The 20,917-nt window shown below is 45.9% G+C and overlaps 1 protein-coding gene across 1 annotated transcript; it reads left to right on the top strand.

The window, feature by feature from the left end:
* The first annotated feature begins 11,399 nt into the window (after positions 1-11,399).
* Positions 11,400-15,655, top strand: LOC133442243 (uncharacterized). The gene is made up of 6 exons (XM_061720201.1): positions 11,400-11,740; positions 13,271-13,406; positions 13,499-13,566; positions 13,725-14,956; positions 15,090-15,259; positions 15,525-15,655. The coding sequence occupies exons 2-4, from the start codon at positions 13,336-13,338 to the stop codon at positions 14,630-14,632; spliced, it is 1,047 nt and encodes a 348-aa protein (XP_061576185.1). The 5' UTR covers positions 11,400-11,740; positions 13,271-13,335; the 3' UTR covers positions 14,633-14,956; positions 15,090-15,259; positions 15,525-15,655.
* Positions 15,656-20,917: the final 5,262 nt, after the last annotated feature.

Below are 20,917 nucleotides of genomic sequence, written 5' to 3'. Positions count from 1 at the left end.
AACTGTTGTGAGGTAGACTGGCAGATTGGCAGATATTGCACATCTTATATTATTGCACATATTATTGTCATATTATTGTCCACTGGCTACTGAGAGCAGGCCTGGTTACAGTCTGCTGGCAGCGGGGAGGAAGGACCTGCGATGCCTCTCGGTGGTGCATCGTGGGTGACGAAGCCGGTCACTGATGGAGCTCTCCAGGGCTCTGACAGTCTCATGAAGGGGGTGGGAGACATTGTCCATGATGGAGGACACCTTAGCCACCATCCTCCTCTCCCCCACCACCTCCACCCGGTCCAGACTGCAGCCCAGGACAGAGCCGGCTTTCCTCACCACCTTGTCCAGTCTCTTCCTCTCTGCTGCAGTGATGCTGCTGCTCCAGCAGACCACCCCATAAAAGATGGCCGACGCCACCACAGAGTCATAAAAGGTCCTCAGGAGGCCGTCCCTCACTCCGAAGGACCTCAGTCTGCGCAGCAGGTGGAGTCTGCTTTGGCCCTTTTTGTAGAGAGCCTGAGTGTTAACAGTCCAGTCCAGTTTATTGTTCAGGTGAACACCCAGGTACTTATAAGAGTCCACAATCTCTATGTCCGTTCCCTGGATGTTCACCGGCGAGGGGGGGACTTTGCGCCGGCGGAAGTCCGCCACCAGCTCCTTCGTTTTTCCAGAGTTAATCTGGAGGCGGTTCCGCTGGCACCAGTCCACGAATCTGTGATTCAGTTCTCGGTACTCCGTCTCGTCTCCGTTGTTAATGAGACCGACGATGGCGGAGTCGTCCGAGAACTTCTGGAGGTGGCAGGTTGATGTGTGGTGGGTGAAGTCGGCTGTGTAGACGGTGAAGAGGAGGGGGGCCAGGACGGTCCCCTGTGGAGCTCCGGTGCTGCAGACCACCGTGTCACACGGCAGGACACGACAGGAGGCCGTGACACACGGCCTCCTGTCCTCACAAACTGTGGTCTGTTTGTGAGGAAGTCCAGGACCCATGATGTCAGCTGCTGGCAGACTCCAGCATGGTGCAGTTTGTCCCCCAGCAGTCCTGGCTGGATGGTGTTGAAGGCACTGGAGAAATCATAAAACATGATCCTCACAGTGCTTCCAGCCCGCTCCAGGTGGGCCAGGGACCTCCACATGAGGAAGATGACGGCGTCCTCAACTCCGATGCTCGGCCGGTAGGCGAACTGCAGGGGGGCGGCGGTGGAGCTCACCAGGGGGCGCAGGTGGTGGAGGACCAGCCTCTCCAGGGTCTTCGCCAGGTGGGATGTGAGGGCCACCGGCCGGTAGTGGTTGAAGTCGCTGGGGCGAGATGACTTGGGCACCGGTACCACGCAGGACGTCTTCCACAGCTGTGGTACCTTGTACAGCCTCAGGCTCATGTTGAAGATGTGCTCCACGATCCTGCACAGTTGCCTGGAGCAGGATCTGAGCAGCCTGAGCAGCCAATGACCAGTGGTCCACAGCTGATGACCCAAAGTTAGCCCACGTTGAAGTTGGTCCATTTCCAAAAGGCACCAGAGGAGGTGCGTCAGGCAGAAATGCCCGGCAGGAAGAACACCTATCCTGTATTTCCAATCAGGGTAGTTCTTAAACAAGGCCTGGGTCTAAAATGAATAATAAACAATAAACCACATGTAATAGACTTTTGATTGTTGAAATTTGATTGTTTTTTTCCATTGTATATTTGAAGCCTCTTTATTTCATGTGTTTTTTATGTTTTTGTTTCTATTGTGCTGTTCTTTGATTTACTTAAAGAGCATATTGCAGGTTGGAGACCCCTGTGAATCAATGTGTAGGAAAATAATGTAGGAACTGAATTTTCATTGAAATACGCATAAATATATACTACAGTGACCTACAGAGTGGTTTTTGTGAGAGTATTTTACTTCCGCATCTGAAAAAGCTGAACCGGAAGTGACGTGGCACCAGGGAGCGCGGTGAATTTAAACAATAGGAAAGATAATGGATCTTAATGTTAGTTGTGACACTGAAGAGGTTGTGAATGTGTATTCACACCAATATGACAGGCCACAGCCTTATCATTAAGAAACCCGTTAGGCCCCCCACGTTCTTTTGATTGACAGCTGAAACTTGCTTTTTAAAAGGCTGATTTATGGGTCCGCGTTACACCAACGCAGACCCTACGGCGTAGGTTACGCGGCGACGCAGTACGTTACGTGCGCCGCGTACCCTACACCGTAGGCTACGCCGTCGATTTTACGCGGAACCATAAATCAGCCTTTATTCACTGCAGCACTCCTGCTCCGTGCTCCTGAAAGAAACTCCGAAAATAACTCCTTAAAAACGGGTGAGTACTTGTAATCTGTCTACGTTTGTACTTTCTAAACAGAAAACAGGCTTATTATCTTCTCTTTTTTCTGATTAAATGCATCCGAAATAGCCGGGTATTATTAAAACCGAATACTTCCCCCCCTTCGTTTATCCACATTACATCGTTGTTAAAAAAAAAAAAACCTTCCACACATAACCGAAGATCTGCGTTTTCGACCACATTCATAAGCATTCCAAACCTATAGATCATCTGGTCTTCCGGCCTCCGGGCCGCCTCTGCGGCGCCGCTTCACCGGGAGCGGCGTCTCCTTCTCGGGTAACAAGCTCAAGTCCCCCCGTGTCCCACCACGGAGCTGCCGCGTTAAATCGACGCAGCCCTACAGCGTAGGCTCTGCGTCGGTGTAACAGTGTCAAGAGCAGAGACCATTTATTTAATAAATAGCTTGGAGCACAGATGGTGGATCATCTGTAGTTCTGGGTCGCACGTTGGACGTCAGAATCAGAGCAGATTTTTTGTTGTTTTGGAGCATAATGTGATGTTCGAAAACGCAAAACTGCTCTCTGTCTCTGTCTACACACATCTACATAAACAGAGTTTTCAAAAATCTTCACTTTGCCCGGAGTTTTTTTAAACATTCGTTTATTTGCGTTTTCATGTGGATGACAGGTCCAAACGTAGGAAAATATCTTGGGTTTAGCAGATACCCGGATACGTGTGTACGGGGTCTGGGCATACAGAGGGGGCAGAGCTGTGGAGACTGCTCCCTGGTGCTGCGTCATATGACGCGGTGTTCGGAAAAAAAAAAAGCGTTTGTAGGAGCTTGGCTAAAATCAGCCACTTTTTCCTCTGAATACGTGCCCTTATGTCTTGTAAAACATATTAAATCCTACATTAACTTCTCACATAGTCATTTTCACATAAGGTCAGGTATCATTTTTGAAAAAATTCTAACCTGCAATATGTTCTTTAAGACTCTGCTCTGTCTTGGAGTCTCCATGTTCTTGCTTGTGTGGGTTTCTGGGTACTCCGGCCTCCTCCTACAGTCCAAAAAACAGGTCTGGTAGGTTGATTGATGACTCTAAAATAGCCGGTAGGTGTGTGTTTGTGTATGATTCACATATGGGAACCTGTGATGGACTGGCGACCTGTTCAGGTGTCCCCCTGTCTTTCACCTGTGATGAACTGGACCAGTCTCCAGCCCACCCTCGTGAGCTTGTACAGGATTAAGCAGGTATAGAAAATGAACGGATGGATGGATGCTTCCTCTTACTGTACAAGTAGATCAGGAGGAAATTTGTAAATTGACACTTGTGATTGTTTTTCCCGTCTTGTCTGCTGATCCAATACATATACGTATATATACACACACACGACTCGTAGAGTATCTTGTAGTTGCCACTGCAGGCCATAAGTGGTGTTGCTACAAAGGTAAATTATCACTTTGATTAGGCTGTGCAGTCAGAAAACTCCTCAGAAACTTTGTTTAGCTGGCCGTCGGTAGCATCATGGCTGAAAGGAGAAACTCTGACGCGTGTCCACCAGGCCCGAGACGTCTGTGGTCCTCCATGGACCGGTAACACCACTGAAACCACAGCTGAGCTGGGCTCAGGCTGATTGGTCTCTGCGGTCAACAGCTCCGACTGTAATGTGCTGCAGAGGGAATTAGTGGAAACTGTGGCTGATGTAAATCTTCCTCGGGGACAGCTGTGTTGACAGGACTCTCTGGATCTAGTTTGTCCAACATCGGCAGCCTCTGTGGACGACACACCAACTTGAGCTGAGAGAAACAATGGAGGAGAAGTTTCATCATTGATAAAAACCTCTGAGCAAATGAACAGACATGAGACTGTTAAAGGCCTTTAACGTGAGTCACCAAGTCGCAAAGTGTTTTTCAACTTTTCTGATAACTTCCAACATTTTAGTTTTTATGAGCAGTGAGCGATTACGAGTTTGTTCGTGTATTTAGATAAACAGCAATCATAAGAAGCTGGATATGTCAAAATTACCAACAAAATAGATCGTGGCAAGAAATACCTCATTGACTTCCATTCAAACCACATTTTTAATTCTTCTACCATCAGTGTATAAAACCATGCCATGTGTAATGTCACCATTTCATTTTGAAGGAGAATATTGATATTTGACACTGCCAGATTCAACCATTTTTCCAGTTTTCTAATCAGAATCAAGTTTATTAGGTCAGCTTAGAAAACTGTTTTTGACTTTGGATACACCGGCGGCGATACGATGGTATTGTGCGCCTGTTTTCCAAAGGGTAACACTGGGATAGGGGGGGGGGGGGGGAGAAAAAAAATACATCTTCACACTGAATATCATACAATACACAGTATCAAGTTGCAAAAAAAACACCTCGCAGCACACAAAGCACAGACGTCACAGGACTTGCATGTGGGTGATGGGGGCTGGGCAAGTCGGGGGGGGCCCCGGCACAGTTCATCCAAGTGAGCGACGCGCGTGGCACTCAAACTCGAAGTCCGTGTCAGGGGGGCTGATAAGAGGGGAGCCAGGGAAGGCGCTGAATGGGGGGTGGGGGGGTTGTGGTTGTCAGTGAGTGTGTGTGTGAGATAAGTCCGTGAACCTTCGCCCAGAGCTGCTCTCAGCCGAAATGTCCTTGGTGTTATCAGGCAGCTCGGTACAGTTCTGGGAGGGAGATCCGCGGGTGTTCGTGGGAGAGGGGGAGGGTTGGGCAGAGTCGTCTTGTTTACATTCCTCCAGGGAGATTGTAACCGAAGAGGCCTGCCAAGCCGCTCCGTCAAGGGGAAATTATAGAATCAACAATTCTTGAGAGCAGGCAGCCCAGTAATTTTCCGTCTGCCTTTCAGTCTCTGGTTCATCAATGGCAACTCCAATTAGACGAATTTGTGATCAATTCCCGCCAAGCCGAGTACCCAGCTTCTCCAAGGTGTTCTCCATCTTGCTAATGAGCTTGAAGACCGCCGCTAGCCTGCGATTCTGTTCAAGGATCGCATCTAGCTTGCAGCCCTGCTCTAGAGTCTGAGTGCGGATCCCCGTGCTTATTCCTTCAGCAACGTCGGGCAGCTCAGAGAGGGCCAGAACGGCTGTCGCCGACTTACGAGATTGTCGATAGGTCAGGAAAATCCCCACTCCAATTAGAAGAAATCCTGCTATCATAAATCCAATTATGAAGGCGTCTTCAACGTCCTCGACGGTCAAGATCTTGAGGCCCAATGGCTTCCAATTTTTGTAGGAATCCATTGTGTAACCAGCCAAAAAAGTTCCATCGGGGCAGGAGGGCTCCCTAACCCCCTGACTTCTCGTTGCAAAAATTTGGTCAATTGTGCTGAGGGACCAGTTAATCAATTCCATGATTGTAGAGTTTTCAGAGGAGTGGAAATGAGAGGCTCTGAGTCAAGACAGACAAAAGCAGGCAGGGAAGGTTGATAAGGGAGAGGAGTAGAAAAAGCGTCTGCCTTCGCTGAGATCCGGAAGAAGAAGCTGGAACTGTTTGATGACCAGGGAGCCCCAGGAATGGAGCAGCATTTTCCAGTACATACCTGGAGTAACATAGTTGATTAGGCAGTTATAAATCCTGCTACATGGCTCCATTTACTGACATGAAGGTGCACACACACTGCGCAGCAACAGGAAGTCACATGTGTTGGTCCACAGTCCGATGTGAACTATGTGATTATATGAACAGTGGAGGCCTTAAGTCAACTTTGAGGCCCAACTCTGAGGCCTAAATCTGAGACTAGCCTGGATTTCCTTTGCAGCTGGAACCCCATGGTGACTTGCGGCGGCAGGCAGGTGGAAGCAGCAGCGGGTTGACCAGGGGGGGAACAACCGCAGGCCAGCACCCAACTCCTGAAGCTCCGGCCTGCAAACATGCATAAAAGAGAAAAAAGGGGGCCAGCACAAGAAACTACAGGAACGATGCACAAAAATGATGGGGGAATTATTCTATTCGGATTTAAATTCGGAATAAACGAGCCACTTACTTCAGAATTAAGTTTAATTCGGAATGGCCATTTTCATTAGGAATTAGCTGTTTACATGGTAATTTTTACTCATTTTAAATCGTATTTCATTTTAATTCTGAATTAAAGAGGAATTAAACTTACCATGTAAACGCACTCACTGACAAAGACATGGACTATCATTCTCTCACCACTCCCATGTGCTGTAATTGTGATTTAGTAAACCATACCTCTGGAAGTCCAACTGTCAATTGTAACAGCAACACATCGCTTTTTTAAAATCTGCACAACCTTTGTCTCAGGCCCCGTTTACACGTTTTCATGCGTTCTGGCCGTTCGTTTACAAGAAAACGGAGCTCAAAGTCACCGAAAACAATAATTTCTGAAAAACTCCGGCCAAAGTGGAGATTTGCAAAACCTCCGTGTTCACGTTTGCTTGTAAACAGAGAGAAACGGACATTTAGGCTTCAGAATGTCACATTATGCGACAGAAACGTCACCAGCGTCATGTGTGCGACCTGTGTTTACAATTTGTTTGGCCACCGTCAATATTTTCTTGTATTTTACTTGTTTTATATTCTAACGTCACACTTAAAAGTAACCACTTCTCTGTCACTCCAAATGAAAGACTCTCGTTCATCTTGGAAGTAACTGGAAGTTGCGCGTGTCATTTGTTGATGTTTTTTTCCAGGATTCTGATTGGCTAGCATGACTTTATGCTTCTCGTTACACTGCCCCCTGTAGGTTTGGCTGCACATAGCACCTTAACAGCATGTTTATGTGGGTTTGTGTAAATCAGTGGTCCTCACCCCTGGTCCTCGAGAGCCGCTGTCCTGCATGTTTTTGATGTTTCCCTGCATCAACACACCTGATTCTAATTAGTGGTCATCACCAATCTTTCCTCCAGGTCTGCACAGTTCTGTTGGTGACACAGTCATTTGTATCAGGGCTTACTGGAGCAGGGAAACATCAAATACATGCAGGACAGCGGCTCTCGAAGACCAGGAGTGAGGACCACTGGTGTAAATGATGGTATTTTTCACGTGGCCTTAGTCAGTGCCTTTATAGTGGTTCGGCACCACTGGCCAAATATGCACCTGAAAGGTACGATGGAGAATATCGTTCAGTTGTAATTAAAACAGAAAAATACTTTCAGATTTTAAACATTCGTCTTCCACGAATCCACAAATAAGGTGAGCGTCGTACTACGTCCTGCTCCCTGATTGGTTCATCGTTGCCAGCGATAGCAGACACCTGAAGTTAGTCTGAGGTTGGAACAACGTTGTATTCCAACATTTGATTATAACTGGATTAGGATGCAGATTTGAAAACTGGGTTTACGCTAAAAACTAACGTTGGCTTTACGTCTCATTATGGTAAGGTAACACTAGCTAGATGTTGGGAATGGTTGCTTGCCAGCGCTACGTAAATAGTTATCTAAGTTATCTGACGTTACAACCCTTATCTGATTAAGGACTTTAATGTCAGCTGAACGGTCCGACCATCAATCAGGCGGAGCGGCTTCGTCGCTACCAGAGTCACTAAAACTGGTTCCAGGGACTAGAAAGGCCCCTGGTGGGGGGGACCGTGAACCTTATTGGTGCCAGACACCACTAAAGTTGCTGTTGTCAACGAAAATTATGACTAAATATGGTCGTCAACGAACCTTTATCACCTGAGGAAAACGAGATGAGACAAAAATGCTGGTGATGTGACGATAACGATACTTAAATATATAATGCAATATCTTAGAGGAATAAAAACCAGACTAAAATGTAGATTACGAAATAAAAACTCTGCTAAAATGTGTCTTTATTTACGTTGACCAAAACGAGACGAAATGTTCTAACAAAGATCCTCGATCCCATTCAAAAAAATCACAGGAAAAAATAAACATTTGTAAACTCAAATGAGAGTCTTCTGTATCTGGAATGAATGTATTCTTGAGTCTATAAGGTAACAATAAAATAATAATAAGATAACCTTGTTTGAATTATAAAATAGGTTTGGCTAAATATAATCTTTGACTAAAACTAGACTAAAATGGACAATTCTGACGAACGTTGAACTGATGAACGTGACCAAAACGAATAAAAACTAAAATGATAGCTTAAAAGACTAGACTAGAATTGAAACAGGCTGACAACACTAATCTCACGCCTTACTTTTATTTTTACACCAAAGTTCTTCAACTTTCACACCTATTTGGATATATATATCTACTTTTTGAGTAAATCCTTTTGAAGTATTTTAGCTCTGTGTTCTGTGCAAATCTAATAATTGTCAGTTAAACCAGAACAGAGAATAAACAAGTTTGTTTCTGAAAGTTGGATGTTGACGTGACCCTCTGCAGCTCATTACTCAAGTCCCTGGATCAGAGGTCATCTGAAGACACCTGTCCCTCAGGTGTGTTTACCACTCTGAACCAGTCAGACCTGAGGGACCAATCAGGCGGAGCAGACCTCGGCCGGTCCCCCGAGGACCCGGGACTAATGACCCCCCCAGACCAGCAGCAGGAGGCTCCGCTGGGAGTTGGACCAGCAACTCCAGCTGCAGGTCACCAACACGACTGGAACTCAGAGCTGGAAGAACCACGACAACCAGGAAACACACAGGCCCAGGTCCACTAGCAGGGGGTTCTGGGTAAATTAATCTCAGCTCATACGGAAGAGTATTAGGGCCATGCAGGAGAAAAAATACTTGAGAGGGGAAGATTTTTTTTAACTGTGCACTTCGAGAAAAAAGTCGAAACGTCGATGTAGCAATGCTCGTGCTACTGAGGGTAACCAGACAGGACAGCAGACACAGGGTTTAGTGCAGAAATACTGTTCTGAAGCCGCGGCCCTTCTCCGACATGTACGGCAGGAAGAGGTGGAGGAAGGTCCTGAAGAGCGAGAAGATGTGGTTCCACCCTCCCGAGATGCCCGGTGTGGTGGATGGCAGTACGGTCCCCGTGGCAGACAGCTTTTTCAGGCACCGCGTGTTCTTCTGGAGGCCAGTTGGTGTGTGGCGTTACAGCGTCCGCTGCACCAAGCCCGACTGCCCTGCCAAGGACATCCCGAAGGCTTTCCTGTACCGGTGTGGCTACGGCAACACGGTGAGGCCCATCTGTGACATCAACGGCTGGTATTTCATGCTCACCGAGGTCCTGGCCTGCGACGCCTGCCGGAAAGCCGCCAGGGGGGCGGAAGACAACACCATCAGCCGCTACTTGTCGTGGGAGGGGAACATCCTCAACCAGCTGACTCCAGCTCACAGAGCAGTGTTTCCGGCCGTGTTGACTCTACGGTGAGTGTCTGCACGATACACATTGCATTCATAAGCCGTACTTTGCAAACACCAGAATGAGTGCATATCTAAAAACATTAATCACATCTTTCTTTGTTTTGTGTGTGTGTGTGTTTGATACAGTCGTGGAGTGGACAAGTCCGTCATCCGCCTAATGAGGGGCCGCACAGAGGGCAACACCATGGCCAAGGTGTGGAGGCAAGTCCAGGAGAGCCACTGTGAGGACTACCTGCAGAGGAAGGACCTGTACACCACCCTCCTCAGCCAGTACAACCAGCCTGGGAAGGTCACAAGTAAGTCAGGTCTCATCTTCATCTACAATTTAAAAGAAAAATGCAATGCACAAGACATATTACACTTAACCATCACCCCCAGTCTTGTGTCAACCAAAAATAATGTTAAACACATTTATTTAAGATGTTAAAAATAGAAAAATAATTTAAAAAAAGTATTGTGAGTATTGTGCCTCCTGCTGTGTCTTTAATTGACCACTAGATGCTGCCATTTTGTCTTACTCGCTCACTTATTTCTCCTTTCTCCTCTCAATTTCAGGAGTGCTCAGTGGCAATTTTCAAAAGCCTCCACAGAGGAGAAAACTGCCCCAACCCCTGCTGCTGAGAAAGGCGTACCTGATATCCGAGGCGGAAAACATTGAGGACTACCGCACTGTTACGGCCTCATAAAAGTAAAGAAATTAGGCTCAATGAGACCACAACATATTAATAGGACGCCACACAAGGATTTCAAGTTTGAAAACAAAAGTTTATTGAATTATTGTTTTCAAATACTGGGGAGAAAAAAAACAAGGAAAAAGGTTAACCCAAAAGTAATGAACCAAAAGGAGATGGAGATCCCGGCCAAAAAGAACAAAAGAGGGGTAAGCACAGGGCCAGCCACAGAATGGGCCGTCGGACCGCGCACTTTCCCCACTAAATAAGAAAATCCAGGTTAACCTATAACCAACAAAAACCGATAACAGGACTACCGGCAATCTCCAACTCAAACTAAAATAACAAACTAAAATAAGAAAACTCTGCCATTATGGCCAGAGGAAAAATAAGGGTTACCTGTTCTCAAAATAAAACAAAATAAACCTTCCCCTGCTACTGCTGCCCCAGTGTCAACGAGGCCTCCCTCCTCCTCCTCCTCCTTATCCCCTACCTCCTGATTGCTAATTGACTGCCAGCTTGTGGAGGAGGGAACAAAGAAGAAGGAGAAGGGGGAGAAGACAGCAGCAACAACACACACACTCCTAGGTGTGGAGCAACCCATACCTGGCCACACATAACACTGCTAAAAAACTATGGTTCCATACATATTTAGAAAAATCTGTTGCACCAACTACGCCAAAACAAATTCCTTGTATACCCAGTTACGTTTGGCAAAAAACCTTTTTCTGATTCTGATATATACTCTTTCACATTACAGCCAATGTACTTAAGGAGCACAAAAGATAATTCGTAGATAAATATCTATAATTCAAACATTAGTTATTTACAAGTTTTAAGTGTAACACCCGGCAGAAACTATGTAACGGTTAACTATAAGAGGTATTGCGTTGGCCATCTACGGAACAATGTTATCACTTAAAACAGACAGTCAGGTTTTCATTGAACAGCTTTATCAGGGGAGAGCGCGAACGCAGTCCCCCGCTATCAGAAATTATGCAGTCGAGATTCCCACATTTGGGGAGCTCGCAGACGTACGAACGAGTAAAGTGCAAAGGCGCATGTAGACATGTAGACTATTATCCAATCAAAAAATCGCATTGTCTACATAATGTAGATTTTTCTGACCAATGGGCGCGGCCGACTGTCTACAGCAGCATAGCAACGACGGCAGAAACAGCTCGGCCAATCAGAAAATCACATTGTCTACATAATGTAGATTTTTCTGACCAATGGGCGCGGCCGACTGTCTACAGCAGCATAGCAACGACGGCAGAAACAGCTCGGCCAATCAGAAAATCGGAGGGCGTGGCAGATAGGTGCTCAGACGGCGGATCAAGCGGACATTACAAACGAGACGAGAGGACCAAACTTTTACAGCGATTTGAGACTTGTCACACTTTTTTGCCTATCGTTACGTTTTCCCCGGCATTAAAAGCCAATGCCCTAGTAAATACGTTGAGCACCAGCTTCGCCAACAGTGGATTTTATCAGGGAGTCTGCCGTAGCACTTCAAAGGGACACCGAAAACTTCAGCTGAGGTAAGATATCATTCAATCGCTTTTAATATATCCTTTCTGTGGGTGTTATTTCTCACAAAGTCTAACGATAATAATGTGTACACATTAATTTTCTGTCATACAAATGACGCCAAGCGCCGTTGACGGTAATGTTACCCAGTACTCGAGTTGTAAAAAAACAATCAGGGGGGATGGTGGATTTAATCATATGGGGACAGATAATTTGTGCTGATTACAAATAATATAATATATTACAAATAATAGTACTGACCAAAACACCTGCAGGAATGACATAGCAGCAGTTAAATGCAGCCTTCTGTAAGCTTTAAATATCCACTGGGCTTACATCAAATACATCAAAACACAAAAATAAAAAACACTTTTCTGAACTTATGACTCTGTCCTTCACAGGATAAGTAACATGGATCACTGCAAAAACTCACAATCTTAACAAGAACATTTGTCTTATTTCTAGTTAAAATGTCTCATTTTAGTAAAAAATCTCATTACACTTAAAACAAGACTCATCACTGGAAAAAACAACAATTTTCACCTGTTTCAAGTAGATTTTCACTTGAAATAAGTAGAAAAATCTGCCAGTGGAACAAGATTTTTTTTGCTTGTAATGAGAAGATAAATCTTGTCCCAGTGGCAGATTTTTCTACTTATTTCAAGTGAACATTTACTTGAAACAGGTGAAAATTGTCAAATAAGTTATTTTTCTGCTGTTATTTTTCTGGTGATGACTAAATGTTGAAATAGCAGTAAAACCACATTCATTGATGAAATGACATAAGGGATGGAAAGGGGGGAAGGCAGTTTTACAGGAGGGATGATTTGGACCTTTTTTATTTCAGGGGGGATGCCACCCCCCCTCATCCCCCCTCAACTCCAGTACTGATGTTACCTCACTTTGCTAGATTCAGATGTCATTCAACTGAAGGCTACGGGCTACGCTATAACTGTTGTTATTACTGTAGCTAGTGTCAAACGGGATGTTGAGATAACTACGATTTACTTTGTTGACTACTGCCGTTTAAAAATGTGCCGATAGCGGCGCAGTTGACACTTCAATTAGTTAAAACATAGTACGATTATTCCCACACGCCGTTAGAGTCTACAGTACTCAGAATGTTCAGTGTACAGTAATTTTACCTCAGTTGGTATGTATTCAGATTTCTGAATAATATGCCTCCTATTCTAATACAAAGCTTTTATACTAGTCTCACGCCATTACTACATGGAACAATTTACTATTAATGTCCTAGTTATACAGATTTATAACTACAGTAATGCAATCGTGTCAGCCTCTGTGCTTTTCCCCCCCTCTATAAACAGGCAGCAGTGTGTGCTTGGGATGACCAGGGAGGCCAAGGACTTCCTTAGGACCCATGCACGGGACCGTGAGTCAGTGGACAGTAGGCTGAGAGACTCAGACAAGGCTTACAAAGAAGGTGAGAAGAGTACATGCACAACCCTGTGCTTACAACTGCACTACTGTCTAGGCATGATTACTTTAATTTTGTTCCCCCTTTATTCATCTGTCAACAGCTTTGAAGAAATGCAAGATCATCACACCCTCTCCAACTGAGGCGCAAGTCCTGGGGCAGCTGGTGATGACCTTTGGCAAGTACACCAGCAAGAGCTTCAAGTGGCTTGTCGAGAATGATGTCGGCTACTGCAAATAGTAAGTGTGGTACACTAAATTTGATCGCCATGTGAATAGTGTTATAACTTAATAGTACTGTATCACTATGTTACATTACTATGCCATTTCAGCATCGTCGACCGCCACATGAAGGAGATGAGGCACCCTGAGAAGAGGAAGACCATCAACGAAACACAAGGTACATATTCATTTAACACAAGTTGTATTAGTTTACTGGGAAATAGCACACAGATCATGCAGGTCACATCCAGTGGGCTGCTGTAATGAAAAGCCTCATTCGACAGTGTGGATATAAGCTTACTATAATAAATGTGTTTTTTTTTTTCTTGTTTGAAGGATGGCACAAATCCTGGGAGGCTGAGGACAGCGGGCTGCCCAAGCAAGATATCAAGTGGCTGAAGGAGGATGAGGAGAGGGGGCTCTTTCTGAAGCCGCGGCCCTTCTCCGACATGTACGGCAGGAAGAGGTGGAGGAAGGTCCTGAAGAGCGAGAAGATGTGGTTCCACCCTCCCGAGATGCCCGGTGTGGTGGATGGCAGTACGGTCCCCGTGGCAGACAGCTTTTTCAGGCACCGCGTCTTCTTCTGGAGGCCAGTTGGTGTGTGGCGTTACAGCGTCCGCTGCACCAAGCCCGACTGCCCTGCCAAGGACAACCCGAAGGCTTTCCTGTACCGGTGTGGCTACGGCAACACGGTGAGGCCCATCTGTGACATCAACGGCTGGTATTTCATGCTCACCGAGGTCCTGGCCTGCGACGCCTGCCGTCATTTAACTCTCTATTATAGCTTAATCTTCCCTCACCTTAATTACTGCAACATTGTTTGGGCTTCGACACATCCAACATATATTAATAAATTATTGATTATTCAAAAAAGGTTTCTCAGAATGATATCACACGCAAACAGATATGAGCCATCTGCTCCCCTTTTCATTAATTATTCATTATTATCCATCAATAAAATTAACATTTTTAAAACATGTTTGTTTATGTTCAAATTCAAAAATTATATACAAAATCTTCCTTCTTCCTTTCATAATTTCTTTTGTGTTAATTCCAATATTCATTCTTATGCCACAACGAAATATTTTAATTTACCGTTTTGTAGAACATGGAAACATCAATCTTTCATCACTTACAGAGGCCCCCACTTGTGGAATTCACTCAATAAATCTCTTAAATCATCACCATCCTTGCCAATATTCAAAAAACATTTAAAGAACTTTCTTATTATTTCATCTTTGTAATGTTCATTATTTGATCTGAGTTACATTTTCTTGTGTTTTTTTGTTCTTTTACTCTCCATTGTGTAGCTTTGTTTTGTTTTTTATTCATATATGGAAAGGATTCTATATAAGCCACCAGGCTTCTTCCTTTCCTTGCATGTTATTTCATTGTTTTTCATTTTTTGTTCATATTTGTCTTATATTGCTAAATAAACTAAACTAAACTAAAGCCGCCGAGGGGTCGGGAGACCACACCATCAGCCGCTACTTGTCGTGGGAGGGGAACATCCTCAACCAGCTGACTCCAGCTCACAGAGCAGTGTTTCCGGCCGTGTTGACTCTACGGTGAGTGTCTGCACGATACACATTGCATTCATAAGCCGTACTTTGCAAACACCAGAATGAGTGCATATCTAAAAACATTAATCACGTCTTTCTTTGTTTTGTGTGTGTGTGTGTGTGTGTGTGTTTGATACAGTCGTGGAGTGGACAAGTCCGTCATCCGCCTAATGAGGGACCGCACAGAGGGCAACACCATGGCCAAGGTGTGGAGGCAAGTCCAGGAGAGCCACTGTGAGGACTACCTGCAGAGGAAGGACCTGTACACCACCCTCCTCAGCCAGTACAACCAGCCTGGGAAGGTCACAAGTAAGTCAGGTCTCATCTTCATCTACAATTTAAAAAAAAAAATGCAATGCACAAGACATATTACACTTAACCATCACCCCCAGTCTTGTGTCAACCAAAAATTTTATTTACAACACATTTATTTAAGATGTTAAAAATAGAAACATCATTTTAAAAAAGTATTGTGAGTATTGTGCCTCCTGCTGTGTCTTTAATTGACCACTAGATGCTGCCATTTTGTCTTACTCGCTCACTAATTTCTCTCTGTCTCTCCTCTCAATTTCAGGAGTGCTCAGTGGCAATTTTCAAAAGCCTCCACAGAGGAGAAAACTGCCCCACCCCTGCTGCTGAGGAAGGCATACCTGATATCCAAGGCGGAAAACATCGAGGACTACCGCACTGTTACGGCCTCATAAAAGTAAAGAAATTAGGCTCAATGAGACCACAACATATTAATAGGACGCCACACAAAGATTTCAAGTTTGAAAACAAAAGTTTATTGAATTATTGTTTTCAAATACTGGGGAGAAAAAAAACAAGGATAAGGGTTAACCCAAAAGTAATGAACCAAAAGGAGATGGAGATCCCGGCCAAAAAGAACAAAAGAGGGGTAAGCACAGGGCCAGCCACAGAATGGGCCGTCGGACCACGCACTTTCCCCACTAAATAAGAAAACCCAGGTAACCCTATAACCAACAAAAACCGATAACAGGACTACCGGCAATCTCCAACTCAAACTAAAATAACAAACTAAAATAAGAAAACTCTGCCATTATGGCCAGAGGAAAAATAAGGGTTACCTGTTCCAAAAATGAAACAAAATAAACCTTCCCCTGCTACTGCTGCCCCAGTGTCAACGAGGCCTCCCTCCTCCTCCTCCTTATCCCCTACCTCCTGATTGCTAATTGACTGCCAGCTTGTGGAGGAGGGAACAAAGAGGAAGGAGAGGGGGGAGAAGACAGCAGCAACAACACACACACTCCTAGGTGTGGAGCAACCCATACCTGGCCACACATAACACGCACTCAGGTCATGTCGGTGTTTGGGAGAGTCCTAAAATACGACTCCACCTACAAAGTGAATGTCAGTGCTCATCCATTCACTTTAAGTAACAGTGCACACAAAATACACAATAATAACAGCAGTAATAATAACAACAATAGCTACATATCAACACTAAACAACTACACTTGTGCCATATATAGAAATGTACACATATTCACACACCCCTCTTTTTTTTGTGTGTCATCAGATCTGCAGGAAGCTGTCTGGGGAAGGCAAGGGCACGGCGGCGTGGTGCACCAACGTGGCCAATGAGAAGAACCAGATCCTCATGTCGGTGATGACGTGCGAGGAGTCCCTGGACAAGCTCAAGCCCATGGCTGACGGCCTCATGGAGCGCTACAGGAGGGCAGGGGAGCCGGCCCCTCAACTGATGTACGTGGACCGCGGCTGCTGTCGACAACACGGGGTGTCATCGATGGAGCAGCTCTTCGGGGAGTGGACGGACGCTGGCATGTTGGTCCGGCTAGACATCTTCCACTGGATCCCCCGATTCAACCGGGCCAACAGGACGGACCACCACCCGAAGTACAGGGTCTTCAAGTCAGCGTTGTCAGCCGCTGTCTTTGCGTACAACAGGGACGACATGGCACGACTGCTGAGGGCCATCCGAGCTGGGAATCCTGAGCGGTACGAGGGCCTGACGGACAGTGAGCTGATTGAGACGCGCGTCACCAGACACGAGCTCACGCACTACGTCAGGAGGGTGACTGTCGGGGCCCAGGAGACCTACGCTCGGGTGCAGTGTGCCATCGACCTGTTGAAGGGGCCGGCAGGGATGGACGAGAACTGCATCCACCTGTTCAAGAGCGACGCCGACATCGACGCCGCCTGGGCCAACCAGCAGAAGCATCTGGAGTGCATGCAGGACCCTCCAGGCGTCGACCTCTACACCGTGGTCAAGTACGTCAACCGCAACGGCGTACAGCTGCCGTGCTACACCACGTTGAGGGGGAGCAACAGCCTGGAGGGATTTCACAGGTTCCTGCCCAGGATGATCCCGGGACCCCACTGCGCCGCCGTGCCCTTCCAGGTGTACCTGCTGGCGGGTATAGCACGTGGAACTCAAACAGATAGTCAGACAGCGTGAGAGGACGACAGGGGAGGAGGCACATGGTCTACCAGTCTCCGCTCGTGGATCGCCTCAACAAGCGCTGTCAGGAGCTGTTTGGGGAGGCGGAGGAGGAGAACTTCAGGCGCCCCGTCCCTGCTGACGATGAGCGCATTGGCCTGGAGTTTCTCTTTGCTCAGTCCAGCGAGCACTACAGCACCACCACCCACTACGCCCAGACCCGGGAGGTGCTCCAGGCGTCGGATGACGAGGAGGAGGAGGAGGGAGAGAAGGGAGCCACTGCTGCTGCTGCTGCTGCTGCTGACGATGACGAGGGCGGCTCGGACGGGACAGATGAGGAGGATGTGGGCTACGACTCGGCTGTCGAAAGTGAACGCCACCTCATTCCTCTGAGGCACAACATCCGCCTCACGGACCAAGAGGTGGCAGCAGAGCTGGATCCAGCCGTGGAGGAAGTGTGTGGCCCCCGAGGTGCGCTTTGTGCCTGTGGGGTTGCATCTAAATGACAATAACATTTCATTCAATACCATTCCACCACTGTTTTCATCTGTAATATTATAAGACAGTCTGCTTAAATGTTAAATGAATACTGCATTCAAACCTACACATCGACTCGGGCAGCAACTTTCTCCCACCCCAATTGTCTCTCCTTTGCTGCTGCAGCTGTGTTGCTTTTTTTCCCGAAATATTAGGGGTGTAACGGTATATGTATTTGTATTGAACCGTTCGGTATAGCGTGTTCGGTTCGGAACGGAGGCGTACCGAACGAGTTTCCACACGGACATATTAAGTAGAGCAGTGATTCTTAACCATAGGGCCGCGGCCCAACGTTGGGCCGCGAGCGCCCTCTAGAGGGCCGCAAAAAAAATTCAGTTTTGTAAGTGTGGGCCGCGAGGGCCGCGGGACTGCATAGCAACTCCCGACCAAATGAGGAGAAGACACTCAGCTAGCTGTACGTGTAATAGTAAGAGAAATGGTGTGTATTTACAGAAAAAATCATTTATTTTGCACAGAGTACGTTTAGATCCACCAGGATCAGGGATTCTACAGCGTAGGCTCTGCGTCGATTTACGCGGAACCATTATTCAGGCTTAAGGCGGACGTAATTGAAGCCACCATGAGAAAGGGGAAGGGGGGCGTGATTTGCCAGTGATTGCCCGGCGGCAGCTCCGTGGCGGACACCTGGGGCGGACGGCGAGACCTGGGGCTCGCAGCCGAGAAGGAGACGAGACTCCCGGGGGAGCTGCCCGCAGAGGCGGGCCGGAGAGCGGGAGGAGCCGCCCGGCTGAGCGGGAGCCGACGCGTCCCCGCGGCCCGCTGCCGCTCGGGCAGCAGCGGGCTCCGTCGTTACTGCTGGAGGATGATAGATGCGTGGGTGTCTGCTGGACTGGACTGTTGTTGCAAAAGCATCGGAAAGTGACTGGGCTGCAGCGCGGAGAGCTGTGGGCGCAGCTGATCAGGCTCGGATGAAGCCTGACACGCTGAGACAACTGATTAATTTAATATCTTAAATAAATAAAATCTTAAAACACCCATGTTTGAGTCCAGATACAGCTGTGAAGCAGCTTTCTCCACAATGAACATAATTAAAACTAAATATCGTTCCAGGTTCACCAGCACCTTCACATGTGTATGAGAACCTGACACCATCCAGCCCAGATTTAAAGTCCTGGCAGGAGAAATTAGATCAGTTCTCTCACTGAACGACAGAAAGTGGGGGCATAAGATTAAGGGGAAGAAAGACAAACTGCAAAACTGTTCAATTGCTAAAATGTGTTTGTATTCATTTATTATAAAAAATTGTTGAGACAATTAACAAAGAAAAGGGGAAATTCAAACTGCTGGTAGAGAAATAAAATAAGATAGCACTTGAAAAATAAAATAAAATCAATTTTATTTTTAAGAGAAAAAAATATGTGTAATTCAAGTTACACATGGCAAATATTTTTGAAATTTACTTTTTTTAATATAACAGTCAGGCTCAGATGTTGATACAACTATGAGGCTACTTGAATATATACACACACATAATATATATATATATATATACAGTTAGGTCCATAAATATTTGGACACTGACACAATTTTCAGTATTCCAGCTCTGTACAACACCACAATGGATTTGAAATGAAACAATCAAGATGTGCTTCAAGTGCAGACTTTCAGCTTTAATTTGAAGGTATTTACATCCAAATCAGGTGAACGGTGTAGGAATTACAACACATTTTATATGTACCTTCCACTTTTTAAGGGACCAAAAGTAATTGGACAACTAACATAATCATACATCAAATTGTCAATTTTTTATATTTTGTTGCAAATCCTTTGCAGTCGATGACAGCCTGAAGTCTGGAACCCATAGACATCACCAGACGCTGGGTTTCGTCCCTGGTGATGCTCTGCCAGGCCTCTGCTGCAGTTGTCTTCACTTCCTGCTTGTTCTTTGGGCATTTTCCCTTCAGTTTTGCGTTCAGCAAGTGAAATGCATGCTCAATCGGATTCAGGTCAGGTGATTGACTTGGCCATTGCAGAACATTTCACTTCTTTGCCTTAAAAAACTCTTTGGTTGCTTTCGCAGTATGCTTCGGGTCACTGTCCATCTGCATTGTGAAGCGCCGACCAATGAATTTTGAAGCATTTGGCTGAATATGAGCAGATAATATTGCCCGAAACACTTCAGAATTCATTCTGCTGCTTTTGTCAGCTGCCACATCATCAATAAATATAAGAGAAGACTTCACCAGAGGAAATACAGAGGAAATACAGATGGGTTACACAAGGTAAACCGTTGGTGAGCCTCAAAAACAGGAAAGCCAGATTAAAGTGAACAGTTCCTTCCCTTCTCCATACTCTTCTCTTTCCATCATTGTGGTACAAGTTGATCTTTGTCTCATCTGTCCATAAGATGTTGTTCCAGAACTGCATTGGCTCTTTTAGACGTTTCTTAGCTAACTTTAATCTGGCCTTCCTGTTTTTGAGGCTCACCAATGGTTTACACCTTGTGTAACCCATCTGTATTTCCTCTGTATTTCCTCTGGTGAAGTCTTCTCTTATATTTATTGATGATGTGGCAGCTGACAAAAGCAGCAGAATGGATTCTGAAGTGTTTCGGGCAATATTATCTGCTCATATTCAGCCAAATGCTTCAAAATTCATTGGTCGGCGCTTCACAATGCAGATGGACAGTGACCCGAAGCATACTGCGAAAGCAACCAAAGAGGCAAAGAAGTGAAATGTTCTGCAATGGCCAAGTCAATCACCTGACCTGAATCCGATTGAGCATGCATTTCACTTGCTGAAGGCAAAACTGAAGGGAAAATGCCCAAAGAACAAGCAGGAAGTGAAGACAACTGCAGCAGAGGCCTGGCAGAGCATCACCAGGGACGAAACCCAGCGTCTGGTGATGTCTATGGGTTCCAGACTTCAGGCTGTCATCGACTGCAAAGGATTTGCAACAAAATATTAAAAATTGACAATTTGATTTATGATTATGTTAGTTGTCCAATTACTTTTGGTCCCTTAAAAAGTGGAAGGTACATATAAAA

The sequence above is a fragment of the Cololabis saira genome, chromosome 4, assembly GCF_033807715.1.
Source record: "Cololabis saira isolate AMF1-May2022 chromosome 4, fColSai1.1, whole genome shotgun sequence".
Lineage (NCBI taxonomy): Eukaryota > Metazoa > Chordata > Actinopteri > Beloniformes > Belonidae > Cololabis > Cololabis saira.
This window is presented reverse-complemented; position numbering and strand designations above follow the sequence as displayed.

What these genes read in the sequence shown, in the direction of transcription:
- LOC133442243 (XM_061720201.1), top strand. Translation starts at nt 13,336, where the DNA reads ATGACCTTTGGCAAGTACACCAGCAAGAGCTTCAAGTGGCTTGTCGAG. An exon ending in GATGTCGGCTACTGCAAATA is followed by an intron (nt 13,407 to 13,498) that starts GTAAGTGTGGTA and finishes ATGCCATTTCAG; the next exon opens with CATCGTCGACCGCCACATGA. An exon ending in GACCATCAACGAAACACAAG is followed by an intron (nt 13,567 to 13,724) that starts GTACATATTCAT and finishes TCTTGTTTGAAG; the next exon opens with GATGGCACAAATCCTGGGAG.